Raw genomic sequence first — 15,237 nt, forward strand, 5'->3', positions numbered from 1 at the left:
CACTAACGCCCGGGATGTATTGCGGGGAGGGATGGTCTCTCTCTCTCTCTCTCTCTCTCTCTCTCTCTTTCTGCTCTCTCTGCTCTCTCTCTCTTTCTGCTCTCTCTCTCTACTCTCTCTCTCTCTCTCTCTCATCTCTCTTCCTCCATCTACGTCTGCAGTGGACGCAGCAGCAGTGACCTATCTGTCTGAGCCCTGCGAGGATGATTTTACCTCTGAAGCCCGTGGCATGGTTTAAAAGGAGCTAGACGCTACTGCAAGTCTGTTTGGCGTCATGATAGGAAAAGAAAGAAAGAGAGACCTCTGATAAGCAGCTAATGGTACTAACAGGCCTGGGCCTATGACAAAGTAATGGCATTGAATAGCATGACTGAAATGCCATGAGAGCAAAGTGTGTAGAAAATGGAAATGACTGGTTTTGAGATTTCAGGAAACTCTGTGATAAGCAGCAACAGCAACAGCAATAGGGCAGATGTGCTGTCTCTGTTTCTACCTGCGTGTCTGGCAAGCAGCAGCATCGACTCATCATCTGTCTGAGTTCTGCAAACCGTTTACTTCTGTAACTCTCATTTAAGAGTCTTACTATCATCACCCCATCAGCACCATGCCAGGGGCTCAAGGTGATGATACATGAAGCTTATAAACTTTTCAACTTTGAGCTATTTCCCTTTTTGAGCGATGTTGCCAGGTAATCACATGACTGGTTTCTAGTGTTCCGATTGGATGATGATCATAACACGTTGCCTGCTGCTGATTTATATTCTCTAGATAAAATTGCTGTTGCCTAGTAGCAGAGGGAGAGTGCCCAGACCGTGATGGACAGTAACATTGCCCAGCAAATGCTTCCCTGTGCATCACCATGTTCAGAGCCAGCTGTCCAGCTCTCTAGCTCCGCAGGCCAGTGCATGGAGGGCTACCCAGCAGGTGGACCCTTTCATTCGCTGGCTGGGGGAAAAAAAGGAGGCCGGTTACTCATTAGCATACAGATGCCCCCTTCATAGTGGAGGAAGGGCCCCTCGTCCCCACCACATCCACCCCCTCACACACACACACACACACACACACACACACACACACACACAAACACACACACACTACCACCACCACTGCCACTCAGATCGTCCACTTCACTGCACCCTCAGACACCCACACAAACACACACACATACTCTCTCACACTCTCACTCTCTCTCTCTCTCTCTCTCTATCACACACAAAAACACACACACTCATACACACTCAAAGACACATAAACATCCCCATACTCTCTGGGCACTCAGACACAGACGCACCTCCTAAAGTCCGCAAGTCCTCCTAAAACTGCCCGTAGGCACATCTGTGTTTTTCACACCAAGAGAGTTAAAGACTGATAGAGAGAAAAAAAGGAGAGGGAGTCTCACAGTCACCTCCTTAGATCTCCCTCACTTCTTTTTAAACATTCTATGTCTCCTTCATTCGTCTCTCTCTCTCTCTCTCTCTCTCTCTCTCATCATCCCTCTGCTCTCTCCCAATCTCAAGGCTGCATTGCCCTATCGGTGCCCACAGTGGCGTGAAACGGACATGCGGCAGGCATCTGGCATCTGCCATCTTTGGTCCTGGCATCTCCTCTGCACCGCGCCCCACCGTGCCGGTCCACGGCACCGCTGACTCCCCGGAGGCCCTGGGGCACAGGTGGCCTGTTGGCCTGCTCCACTCCGCAGCCGAGAGGGGAGCGGAGGAGAGCGGAGGGGAGTGGGAAACAATGCTCTTTTAAGAGTGATCGCACCCTGGGTTCAGCACTCCTCCTCACTTCCTCTCTGACACCTCTCTCTCTCTCCAGTTTCCTTTCCAAACGTAGCGAGTCACACAGGAAACTCACCGAGGGAGGGGAAAAAATAGACCAGAAGAGAAAAGAGAAGTGGAGGAGAAGAGAAGAGAAGAGAAGAGAGGAGGAAAAACATCTCTATTCTGGATGGGTGAGATCTTTCTGGAGCCGCGCAGGGCCAACATAAACACTGAGTTAACCTACAGAGGGGGACCACTGGACTGCAGCCCAACTGTGACCATCGTTGGACGCCACAGAGCTGTCCTGGTGTGCCCTGTCCGAGCATGTAACTAGAGCGGTGATAAAGGCCATGTGTTGTGGCCGCCCGCCCGAAGGTGACGTCCTACTCATATGATTCCCATTGAGGACAAGACAAACTACTTCTGGGAAACAGGACAGTACTTTTTTTTTCTTCAACAGCTGGAGAGAAAGTGTGATGGAGTCACTGCATTCACATTAATGTGACACTAAGAGGTCAAAGGTCACTTGTGTACCAGGACAATATCTTGCATTTGTGCTGTATTATACAGTCTCATATAAAGACATGCGAAGGCGCACAGCAGACATTTCAATTGTCTGCACTGCTTTGTTTTATGATAAACACTGACAGGGAAGTAAATCAACATGACAATCCCTAGATTACGTGTTCTGATTATTATTAATTATTTCATGGGCGCTAAATAAACTACAGGCTTAGATGTATTTGTGCGCTGATTAGAGAACTGAACGGTATCCATAGCAATGAACATCATCGCATAACCCAGCAATGCAGAATGCTGTGAAAAAGGTAGTGCAGTTCTTATGAAGTCTCTTCAGTGTTCTATACCTGAACATTCTCACACGGTCCTTTCAATACACCTAAGACGTCCTGATCCTGTGGTGACAGTTAAAGAGGTTTATCCTGTATATGTTTTCAGGGAGGGCAAAGCGGGAGGATTGCACTGTACTCACCTGGGTAGAAATCTTTGGATTTTGACAATTTGATGGTGGCGCCAGTTTCTTTCTGGAGCTGGACAATGGTCTGGCCTCCTTTGCCAATGATGGAGCCCGCGGCGTAGCTGGGGATCAACACCTTCAGGAAGTACTCTCCCTCCTCTGGAGAAGGGAAAGAGAGGAAAAAAACAGAGTAAATATTAGCCGCAGTCCTCTCCAATCCAGTCCATTAGCTCTAATTAGCCCAGGCTAACTATTTAGCTATTCAATGAGTTCAATCATCCACTCAAACATATAGTCACTAATCTACCAAAGCAACTGTAAAATCTCTGCTCAAAAATTTTACATAAACACATCATGCTGCCTGAGTGGTTAACAGATGTGACAAACAATGTGGCAAGACGTTTTTTTCTGTGCTGAAGTTGATAGTTGTTTTTTAGTTTAGTGCTGAAAGGTTAGACTCCCCCGCCATCCTAAGCGAAATGGATCTAACCACACCTCAAACCATAATATTACATGGAGAAGCACAACAGAAGCCCACTGATTATGGGTTCCGTCTGAAAAACTGCTTTGTGCATTTACACCACACCACCACTTCTGGCCCTGTCAACAGTGGGCATGTGGCAAAACCCAAAGGGCCTGACATCAAACCCCAACAAGCTCCATCGCCTGGTCCCCGCCCTCAGAAGGCTCAGTGGAGGGCAATGTCTCCAATCGAGGAGGGAAGCAGGAGTCAAAGAAGAAGCAAGGCAAGCAACCCTCTCTGTCGAAACAAAAAGAGCCCTTTCTGACCACTGCAAATCACTACCTGCCAACTACATAACCAGGTCAGCACAGCCTCTGCACCGTACACCCTTCCTTTCTGACTTTAGGATGACATTGTTTCTGTCCTTCCCAAACCACAAGGGTGCGCTGCTAATATTCCACACAATTAATCTTGGTCAGCTCCCTGTAGACAGCAGATTTAGAGTAGATCGGTATAGTTGCAGTGTTAGTTTTTTTTTCTCTCCACTCGCTTATTTGAAACAGAATATGAGACACTTGACTGTCAGGCGGTGGGGGCATTAACGACCTGAGAAAATAATTGGGGTGAAAATTATGGCCGGCAAATCAAAATCAGGTTCGAGCAGGCAGAATTTATAGTTTATCATTACGGTGGGGTGGTGGGGGGGTGCTGCCGAAAGGCAAACAGCGAGTGGCAGTGTGAGGGTTGGCTTCATGCAGTTACGGCAGAATTGTAAATACGCTCTGTGATCCTCGGAGCGTGACAGTGGAACTGAAACATCTGAGCATTTCTCTTTAAAGCAGGTGAGGGTTTGAGGGAAGCAGTCAAAGAGGATTATCAGAGGGAGAGGTTTGATAGTCTTTTAATAAACCCGTCTTCTTGCGCTAATCTCTTATTATACACACCAAGCCAGCCTGTCGGAGAGCGTGTGAGAATCAGGTTATCGCAGTGGTCCTCAGAGAAAGAGACGCTTTGACACAGTTGGGAATATGGTCCACTCACACTACCTAAAAAGGAGGACAAAAAGATCAACAGTGATATTTCTGAACTCTTTGCATCTGGGAATGTCCACACGAGACCCCCCAATTAATTCATGTTTGTAAGACAGTTATCAAAAAAAGACATTTGCTTTTGTCAAACCTCAAGCTTCGTCTGTGTGATGACAGTAGGTAACCCACCCTTGAGCTAAAATAATATGGCCAAATATCTCCTTCAGTGACCCACATTCTGAATAGAACATGGAGTGTCCTCATTTTGAGTCGGACGGGACTAATTTTAACCACCCTCGATTACCATGGCAGTACACTCATGAATAATGTCCGGGGTGAGTAAAGTAAATCTGTTTCTGTATCTGTCTCTCACATTCACACACGGACTCTCTTCATAGCACAGAGTCCATCAAAATGACATCCATGCAACAGGATCTGATAAACGTGTGTGTGTGTGTGTGTGTGTGTGTGTACGTTCATCCCCCGTTAGCGTTTTAAATCTCATGTGTGACACGTTAGAGGATCATGATTTCATGTGAAGCATTTTAGAAATGGCCTCAAAGAACTTAGCCCGACATAAATCCACTTTGAGACAGGGGCCTGTTTTCCATTATCAAAGATTATGATGACATTTATTGGATGTGTTTAAAAATATTGCATCATTGGTAATCCATGCATTTTACACTGAGAGGTTGTGACACAAAGAAATTGAAAGAGCCTTGTTTATGTCTTGCTGATTAAATGAGTATTGGGATGTTATGGTTAAGGCCTATATTTGATTACCTAATAAGTGAAGGATACTTTTTCTTCCATTATTTCAAAGTAAGAAAAAAAAAAAAAAAAATCCTCAACTTGTTTCCTCTATTTTGCTGCTCTCCAAAAAAGGTAAATGATTAGCAGTTACAAATTACAAAAATAATGCAATAACACATCTTATTTACTCTCTTTCACAATCATACAGTTATTACTAATATCTAGTTTATGTATTGGTAAACTTAGTTTTTTTTATCTTCAATTCTCTTTTACAGAATTATTACAGGGTTTTATAAATGAGTGGTAAGAAGGTCTGATCTCTTAACAAGTTGTGAGGCCTCAAATGTGTTGTTTTTAATGTGAGGCCTCAAATGTGTTGTTTTTAATGTGAGGCCTCAAATGTGTTGTTTTTAATGTTGTCTAACGGAGAAGGAAATGGCATCACCATGGAGCTCGTTTCTTAGCCAGGAACTGGGCGATTTCCTGTCGCTTGTCAGCACAAAGCTCCTGAAAGGAATCAGGAGGATTCTCTTTCGTACATGAGTGTGTGTGTGTGTGTGTGTGTGTGTGTGTGTGTGTGTGTGTGTGTGTGTGTGTGTGTGTATGTATGGGTGTGAAAGAGAGATAGAAAAAGAAAGAGGGAGAGAGATAGAGAGAGCGAGAGAGAGACTGCATCAGGAGGGAAAATGCCCCCCACTTCCCCCACCACTTGTTCAGTGCTACAAAAGAGACGTGCAAATGACAGAGAACCACTTGACTCTATGCTACGTCCAAGGTTTTGTTTTGAGGTCCCTCTTTGCTGTTTATGTGTGTTGTTGTGCCTTGTGTATGTTATGATGAATAACGCACAGCCACTGGACATAATAAACTAAGAATTGTAAATAGACCAAGCTGTTGCCGTGGCCTCCCCTGAGATCTGAAGACCCAGAACAGTCCGATCTCACAGCAGACATGAGCCAAATCCTCCAAATCTGGTATCAGTGTTGAAGGGGTACAGGTCCCTACTTCTGCCGCAGGCAGGCCAGTACCCGGAGATCTGGGCTTCCACATGCTACGTAGCAGGGTTTAACTGGAGATCTGAGCTTCCTCATGCTACGTAGCAGGGTTTAACTGGAGATCTGAGCTCCCTCATGCTACGTAGCAGGGTTTAACTGATGAACTGGGGAGGAGCTCATACTTGTTTCAATAAATCGGCACATAATGTCTTGGTGAAACTACATTAAAATAAACTGGGTTATAAATTATGAAAGTGAAGTGAATTATTGGGAAACCACTTTTCCAAAACTGTTTTCAGAAGCATTGTATTTAATTAAATGACAAATAGTTGATGCAGCTTTGTTTGTCTGTTTGCTTGTTTGTTGTTTTTTAGTTGCACATCTTTTTTTTCTTTTTGCGTGGGTCCATGAACTAGTGAAAGGGTGACTACTGTAGTGCCTGCTAAATATTTTCAGAAACATTCGGGTCCTGTCCGCGGAAGCTTTTTCTTTCTCTCCCTATGTCTGTGTCGCAGGGTTTGAAGACCACCACACATTGTTCTGTTGCCGTGACAGTTCAGGGAGGCAGCTAAATCTCGCCCCCCCAACCTACTCGCGACACTCTTTTCATCCCCTGTATCCCTATTCATCAAGCAGTCCGTCTGCTGCAGAGCACCCCTGAGAAAGACACCTGGCTCCACCAATGGCGTGGCGCCGTTCGTAAAGCGTCACGCACCCCAAGACCCTCCCACCGCCCTCCACAATGAGACTTTTTTTCCCGTCCTCCTCCTTTTGACGCAGTGCTTTAAAAAAAGGGAAGATATAAAACATAGAGGGAAGTAGCGCCCCCTTTACGTTTAAGTAATTCCACGCCATCGATCGCTAGACTCAGCGGCAACGGTTGCTAGGGTGGTCAGCGACGGAGCGCGATATCGACAAGGAGATCAGGCCGGGGGTAGAACAAGGACTCAGGAGGGGCGTGACTGGCCTAGGAACAGCCATGATGAGCTAGGAGGCGAGGAAAGAGGCAGGAGACAGGAAGAAAGATGGATTGCGAATTTCAACCTTCGCACTCACACAAAGCCACAAATACATAACAAAGGCACAAAAAAAAACAATGCAGTAGCCAAGGGATGTTTCAAACGCTACTAGCAGAGGAACTGTGACACGAACCATGCAGGGTGTGCTGACGACACACTGGATAGGTATGGTGCCTCTATGCTATCAGCTACAATAAAAAGCTTTCTAGAGGGAGACTTGACTTTATATAGAGCCCCTCTCTGGTCCGAACGTAAGCATGTTGCGACAGTGAGGCATTTCCTTCAACATCAATCGATCAGTTTGGAAACAGGCTGCTCTGGGCATGACAGAGTGGCAGTCCGCAAGGCAAATCAGCATCGCCGCAATCAATAACATGAAAGGGTCCCTTGATGAGCCTATACGCCAGCTAAGACGGAAACACTCACACTCAAACTCACACACACACCCCTACTTATAGTCTGCACCCTGTGTCAGCACTATGTCTGGCCTCAACAACCCCACCGCACAACCTACACACACACACATACACTGACAAACTTATATGTCTCCACCTGTCCCTCCCTCCCCAGGATAAATACATATTTACAGTCCCCTCACGCTACCCAGCAAGGGCATCAGGATACGCTGCGGCACCAACTACGTTCAACAGCGATCTGTTGCCAGTTGGTCCATTTACTAAATTGCCCATTCTATCTTATCAGGCGGGTCAGGGCGAACATATATTGTGGCTTTCCTCTGCGTTTGAAGAATGGGAATTGGAGAGGGACCGGGAACCTATTTTCATATCCTGTTGGCAGGCAGTGGAAGGAAAGCCACACACACACACACACACACACACACAAACACAGAGAAAGTCCTTGCACACAAGAACATACACAAAAACTCACAAGTACACACGTGGACAAAAAAAAAAAAAACACACACACACACAAGTAAACAAATGCTTTAATTTGTTATTTCATGAATAACAAATTTAAATATAGTTATTGTCTGGCAGTCTAGACCACCAACATATTATTCCAGTGCAACGATTGCAGCGTAAAATAAACAACAAAGAGAGGTTTACTGTATGATATCAAAATCTTCAGCATGTAAATATTTAGTCAACCTGATTTGGGCCTAAGTCATTAGAGTGTCACTAAATATCTGACATCTAAAAGGGAAGGGGATATTTTAGGCTGAAGTGTTCATTTTACACTTGAGGATGTGATTTAAAAATATGCAGACTTCAGATCCAGACACTGGCATGTTGGTGATTATGTTTGTTACAGAGTTCAAAAACAACATCATTAAAACCTGTCTGTCAGAGTCCAGGATTATACCTCCCCACCTGTCCCTTATAAACTAAAGTGGGTCAGTACTACATACTGTCCTGCTGCGCCGAGCAAACATAATCCATATACCTGATTCACGTTTAAATAGACACTTCACGTGTCCCCTTTGTCTAAAGCATCCTATCTGTCCCGTATGGTAAACACAGAGACATGTTTCCTACTTCTGAATGCTATATAAAATGCTATGTTTCCTACTGCTGAATGCTATATAAAATGCTATGTTTCCTCCTTCTGAATGCTATATAAAATGCAACGTTTCCTACTTCTGAATGCTATATAAAATGATGTTTCCTACTTCTGAATGCTATATAAAATGCTACGTTTCCTCCTTCTGAATGCTATATAAAATGCTATGTTTCCTCCTTCTGAATGCTATATAAAATGCTATGTTTCCTACTTCTGAATGCTATATAAAATGCTATGTTGGTACATTGACTAGAGAACTCTGACAACAAGAGCACTGAAATTCACTGAAACACTGCATTATGCTTTACTTCATATTTCTCTGTCCGAATTTGTTAACTCTCCTTCTCCAAATAATATGCGAAGAAAATATTACAATTACTTAAATATAAACTGAGGCGTATTGTCATGGATGAAACATATAAATTGCCCCATAAAGGCCTCTGAAGGCCCCCTAAATCCCCTGAAGTTAAAAACAGGTATTCCATAATCTGCCAAATGTAATGTTCAATGTAGTGATGGATTAATTACAACTTAATTAATCATCTTTTCTGGTGCTAAACGAGCCATAATAGAGGAAGCTTACATGACTAAATTGGAACAGGCAGAGGATACTCATAAGCCATACTGAAGAAATAACCTACAGAACGTCAGTGGTGCATAATTGACTGTGACATTAGGTTATAGTTTATTGCATTGTAAAACAATAATAACCAAGCGCGTGGCATGCTTTGTAACAACATCTTAAGTCTCCATACTGTTGGTGGGCAATTCCAAATAAACAAGCTCACTATGACTGCTCACTATGACTGCTCACTATGACTGCTATTTTGTGCAAGATGTCGTTTGTTGCATTCCCACAACCACACAGGGGTATTCAATTGTAGGTGAGGAAACAGTCTGCATCATTTCTCCCAACAGATTCATCTGAATGGAAAACGACAGATGTGTGAGTGCTCACGTGCATTCATCTCTGTAATGGTTCCCAGGGGTGAAGGTGGGTTTTTAGACATTTGAGCCATGGTGTTGTCTTTATTGATTATCTTTAACATTGAATGCACATTGTATCACTTAATTTTCTACACCACAATAGAAGCCCAAGACCATCAGTCCAGTGCTTCAACAAGTCCCACTCCTTCACAACAATCAATACATGGCCATACACTTCAAAGAGGGACTGATCAATGTATTCAGAATTTTCTTTCACAGTAAAATATAAATAAAACATATTTATTCATTATTTGAGTGAATGAAACTGCAATGCTAGAGCAAAACTACTAAACAGTACACGCTATGGTTGCCTAAAAACTTCGAGGGCATTACGAAATAGGTTAATGTCTATCCTATTTTTATCCAGGACGGCCGGGGTCTCAAAACATTCTGTGGTAGGCTATAATACAGGGGGCCTTATAACGGTTTCGGGATAGTGATAACAGAGACCATGCATGCCGACAGGGATTTAAAGCATACTTCAAACGCTGCGTATGTATTTTAAAGCATTTTACACAAAGAGGAGCGATACACTATCAAGCAAGGTCATCTGCCCTCACTTACAGGAGAAAACCGGATTCGCAAAATTGTTTTTTTTGTCCCGGTTAATCGAGTTATTTAATTATTTGACTACTTTCCACGAACGGGTTCCGTGTAGTGGAAATAGGTACGTGTTTGTGTGTGTGTGTGTGTGTGTGTGTACAATATTTTAGACTACCGTTAAGGCGCGTTTTGGAAACCTCGCACGCGTTGCCTCCTTTCTTTCTGAGCGGTCGGGGTCGTAACTGACGCGCTATTGTGCTCCCATATCAGCGCAGTGTGTTTTCAGTATTTACTAAAAGCGTCCACTGGCTGTATGCGTGATAGGCCTACACATCATCTAAATCTCTGACCTGCATACGAGTCTTGTCATCTTACTGTTTGAAATCGTATTGCAAATATCAACCTGCTCGCGGTTCCCCGTGTTTTACACCCAACACGCTGTCATCTCATTCGACTGGCTCTACGAACACAAAATCACAACGGTGCTTCGCATCCTTTCCTTACCTCCAGTGTTTGTGCGTTTGGTGCTGCTGGCCTCGGTCGGCGTCTCCAGAGGTCTCTTGCGAGAATCAGGGGGATCCGACTCCATGTGAGGCTGTTGACTGTGATGGTGCGGATTGGAAAAAATCCCGTTTTGCTGCACTGCCCCGCCGGCCATCATTTTCATACTATGTGGGTGAAACCGCTTTTAGGCTATCCGTTTACGCAACGTATCAAAGCTAGTGGCTGTGCGTGATAGGGTTATTTTACCGATATGTATTTTCTAAATATTCAACAAATGCGCTCTCTTCCGTTCGAGGACCTCCGGATGCGTTTGTTATCCTCCCTTTTTCAGGCGGCACGGAGAGGATAAGCAACGGCGAAATCTGTGGCTGTTTGTCCCAACCTTCTCTCGAGAAAAGCGATAGTGCAGAGAAACGTCACATCAATACAAATCCAATGAACCGATGCGTTCTCTTCAGTTCCCCGGATATGTAAGGTGTCGGTCACAATTGTTCCTTCTTTTGAAATGCGTTGCACGGTTGCTATTCCTCCCTACGGTGCGATGACGTCCTCATAGACGCTGACAGCAAAACAAGGAATTCAAAACACACAAATGGTCATGGCAAACAATCTAAATAAATAAAGGGGAAAGGAAGGTGCCAAAACAAAAAAATATTGTGCTCAAGCAGGTCTTCGGTTCGTGCATGAGCTGCCGTGCAGTTCGATTTTCGTGGGTAAGGGGTTGGTTTCGTCAGGAAGGTCCGGAAGGAAGAAATGCAGTTTAAGAATATAGAAGGAGATGCAATTTTGTGGCCTCGTTGTAGAAGATGCTGCAGTCTTACGTTCAGAGCATCCCTGCGCTTACTGACTGGCGGAGCACAGGGGACCAGTGACGTCATGCCGATCCCAGTTCATCGCCGTCAGATGTAGAGCACAAGCCCCTCCCATCCACACTCCGAAGTACACACTCCTCCGGCCGAAAGAAACATGGCTCGCCCAATCACCTTGCAGCCGTCTGCTTGGGCCCAATTCCGATTGGCCAAAGCTGTTTTCCTCAGCAAGCGGACAGTAGGCTACACTTCAGAATATCACATGATGACAGTAGAAGTGGAGGTGGTGGGGCCGACGGTAGCATCGTTTGGAAAATCAGATTGGTCTGGGGCTTGTCAAAGTATGAGCTGTCATTATGGGCACTGAACTTCTTTTGTCGGCAATACATAACAGACTAGGTCAAAACACATGCACCCGCTTCCTAATTATGACCTCTGTAGATGGTAGGCCTAATTGTCTATTTTTAGACAATTTGGCTGTTCAACTTTAACTTAATTTACACTCTTGTGGTAGGCCTAGTCTATGGCTACCTGTTTGGTAATCTATAGGCTAGCTATCTGGCTGTAGGTTAACCAAATGTACTTTTACAATATTATGATATAAATGCTAAAATAGAGTATGTAAGTAAGAAAACCAAGTTATTTTTTTGCAGACACTGTATGCTTAAACACAAATAAAAATATGTTACCTGTGAAAGACTCGGCCATCCTCAGCTCTTTATGGGTCTCCTCCAGTCCAGTGTGAGGATCCTCCGTATTCTCCGTTTTCTGCGGGGTAGGCTAGGCTACCACAGGCGCACACACACACACAAGCCGTACAGCCAGACACACACTCACATACATACACTCTCCCACACACGCTGGCGCGTACACCCTCGTCCTGTCCACACCGAGACAGATGTAGAGCGCCTCTCGTGCTACTCCAGATTCTCGTCAAGGTGACATTGCGTCGACCGTGGCCTACACACAAAGAGAGCGAGCCCACACAATTTCACGTTGCTGCGAAAATCTCAACAGCGAGCCATTTCGGTCCGCTTCCAGAATGCATAGACCGACTTTATGTGTGGAGAGACGTGGCAAATCTGAATCAGATGTAGGAGACCCTTTTTGCCAATGGGATTTCTTTCTTTATCGAGAATACAGCACATTAAAAATACCCCTGTGTTTCGGCTATAATAATCATGAATGACTCCTGATATTTTATGACGCAGAGTGTTTGAGCTCTGTCTGGATTTCTTCTTTCATATCTGTGTCATTCATGCCACAGTTGAAGTGAATAGCAGCATTTACTGCCAGTTAAGGAAATGATTGAATTGTGTTCATTTTTGCAACAAAATGACCAGCTTATCAGACCATGGATGTGCGTGGATTGCAGTCTAAGTTGAATTGTTAACATATCGGTGTCATTTTTATTAATGGCTTGCAATGACAATGCTGTGCTGCAATCGAAAACAGCAGAAATGAACTGTTCTCTGTAGTGTTGTCATTATTAATGGCTGAAAGCATTTCCCAGCTGTGACACTTTGGCTCGCCGATCAGATATCTGGCCAAGTTGTCCAGCGCCTGAGGTTTATTATATTTGAGGAGCGGGTGCGCGCTGCGCGTGGATGAGCGAGGGGGTAAGTGCTTCTTCTGGTAACTATGGTGATACTCAGCGTGACTGCACTGCCCAAACTGCATCCTTTGTCTTCATACTGTTTGGATTAAAGCCTAGTCGCAGTTGTGAACTATATCCTATTTCATGTAGCCTATTTGAAAAAAAAAGCTAGATCACTCACCATTTGTATACTGAGATATAAAAATAATACATGTTGTTTGATGTTTAGGCTGCCATTGTTCATGCCTATTATTTACGATTTCTGAATGAATGATCTCTTGGCTAGGACATTGGACATTGTGGTCGATTTTAACCAACTTATTGTGAGTAGCCTAGGTCTATCGCATATTCATTCAGGTGTTGGGGTAATAATTTATAAGCCTAGCCTAGATTTAATTTAAACAAAATGTGAAATGTTCATCATTTAAAGCATCCCAGACGCCACTGCGTTAGGTTCATCTGGGTAATTTCTGACAGATGGCTACGGGTAAACCCTTCCATTCCTGCAATATGGGTTTACGGGCTTTCACATAAACCCTCACTCCCCACCCTTGCACCCCCTCCCCGCCCCACTCCTGAGATGGAAGTGAAAGGCTAAGCCCTGCGTGATATCTGGTTGCTGGTGGTGACTTTCAATGCACAGCTTCCCATCCCCCCGACACTCTGCAGACATTGTTTGGGAAGGGGGACCCCATCTGCCCCATTCTCCCTACCGGCGCCCTGGCCATTGTCTCGGCGTCCCGCGGAGAGAGCTGCGTAAGACTACGGTGCACTGAGAAACATCTGGCGTGACCTCTGCGACCTGTTCACGTGGTCATCTCGGCTGTAGCTTTCACACCTCCTCAATGATATTGAATGGAACTGTAGGCTCGGTTAGCAGTTGCAGCTGAAGTGATTTTTTTCTTGTAAAAAGATGCGGGGATGTGCTATAAATAGGATATCTGTGGATAAGCAAAGGTTTCAGATGAAGTAGGCCTCGGCCTATAGCCTGAGTCAACTCTCTGCCGCGTAGCCTAGCCTACACGAGGCCTTCACCTATCAGTGCTGCATCGATGCCAGAGTAGAGTTTTTGTATTAAACATGTGTTTGCGGATCAAAACATATAAAATAGGTTCGCTGGTAGACTGGAAATATAACGCGAGTTATTTGTCCGACTGAATTCATTGCATAGCTTAACCCAGATTTCAGTGTCGCGCCTCTGGTGTGGTGTTTTATTAACGACTAACTGTCGCCATCTAGTGGTTATATAATATAATTACCTCAAGGCTAAACTAATCAATCAGCTTCAAGGATTTCACATTTTGGAAAAAAATGAAAGGGTGATAAAATGTGTTTTATAATTTAATATCAGTTTACGTTGCATATTCTACGGGACTACAGGGACAGGAACTAACAAAGATTGGTGGCAAATATGGCCAGTCTAGTCTTGTCCATGAGGTAGACCTAGCCTATTTCTTTGTTCATTTAAATTGATTATTTAGGGGTAAACATATTTTGCGTGTGATGTAGAAGTGTAGTTTACTTAGCCTATAAACAACGTTTAATTTCACAAATAGCCTAGCCCTATTTCTAGGCCTATGCCTTTGGGTGTTCTGGTAGCTGTTAAAAAGGCTTACGCATTTAATTTAGCACATTTAATTCGACTTCATCCTATCTACAAACTTGTATCATGGACTAGCCAATTGCAGAATCCACACTTACATAAGACCATCAGGAATGTCAGTCGCACCTGCGCACTTTGCCCGACTCAACGAAGCAAGTCGCCAGTACGAAAAGAGGAAGTGATGTAGGTGACGAATTCTACAAAGGCTAATGGGAATTGAAGTTGGTTACCGTGAACAGAATGGATTCAGTGTAGGGGATGTTTATCAGAAAAGATACGAAAATACATTTTTTACCGTCAGTGGATTAGACTTAAGTGTCAGTTGATCTTTGACCAAATTTAGCTAGGCTATAGGAACAACTCTGACATCAGAGGAAATCAAACTATGAGCGCGACAAACAATTTATTGTCTAGCCTATAGGCCTAACAAAGTTGGACGCTGGATAGTTAACTATCGTGATTTGAATAAGAAAATTAATTTAACTTTAATATTATAACAATATAGATATGTGTACTTTTTTTATAACCACAACAACAAAAACACCAGTAGGCTACAGGCGAGAAAACCATGCTTAGCTCACAGTGACTGTGGGCCTATAGGGTAGGCCTAAGTTTAAATGGCAAAATGTTTAAAGACAGAAAACATTTCTAGATTCACACTATAGCAACATATTCT

The 15,237-nt window shown here is 44.1% G+C and overlaps 1 protein-coding gene across 1 annotated transcript in view; it reads right to left on the bottom strand.

Annotated features, from left to right (window-relative positions):
* nova2 (NOVA alternative splicing regulator 2) overlaps positions 1–11,440 on the bottom strand; it is a 74,569-nt gene extending 63,129 nt beyond the window's left edge. The window contains 3 exon segments of the mRNA XM_048264273.1: positions 2,755–2,898; positions 4,147–4,248; positions 10,553–11,440. Coding sequence (XP_048120230.1) covers positions 2,755–2,898; positions 4,147–4,248; positions 10,553–10,715 — 409 coding nt within the window. The 5' untranslated portion in view covers positions 10,716–11,440.
* Between the last annotated feature and the right edge of the window lie 3,797 nt (positions 11,441–15,237).

This window comes from Alosa alosa, chromosome 15 (genome assembly GCF_017589495.1).
Source record: "Alosa alosa isolate M-15738 ecotype Scorff River chromosome 15, AALO_Geno_1.1, whole genome shotgun sequence".
NCBI classification, from domain to species: domain Eukaryota; kingdom Metazoa; phylum Chordata; class Actinopteri; order Clupeiformes; family Clupeidae; genus Alosa; species Alosa alosa.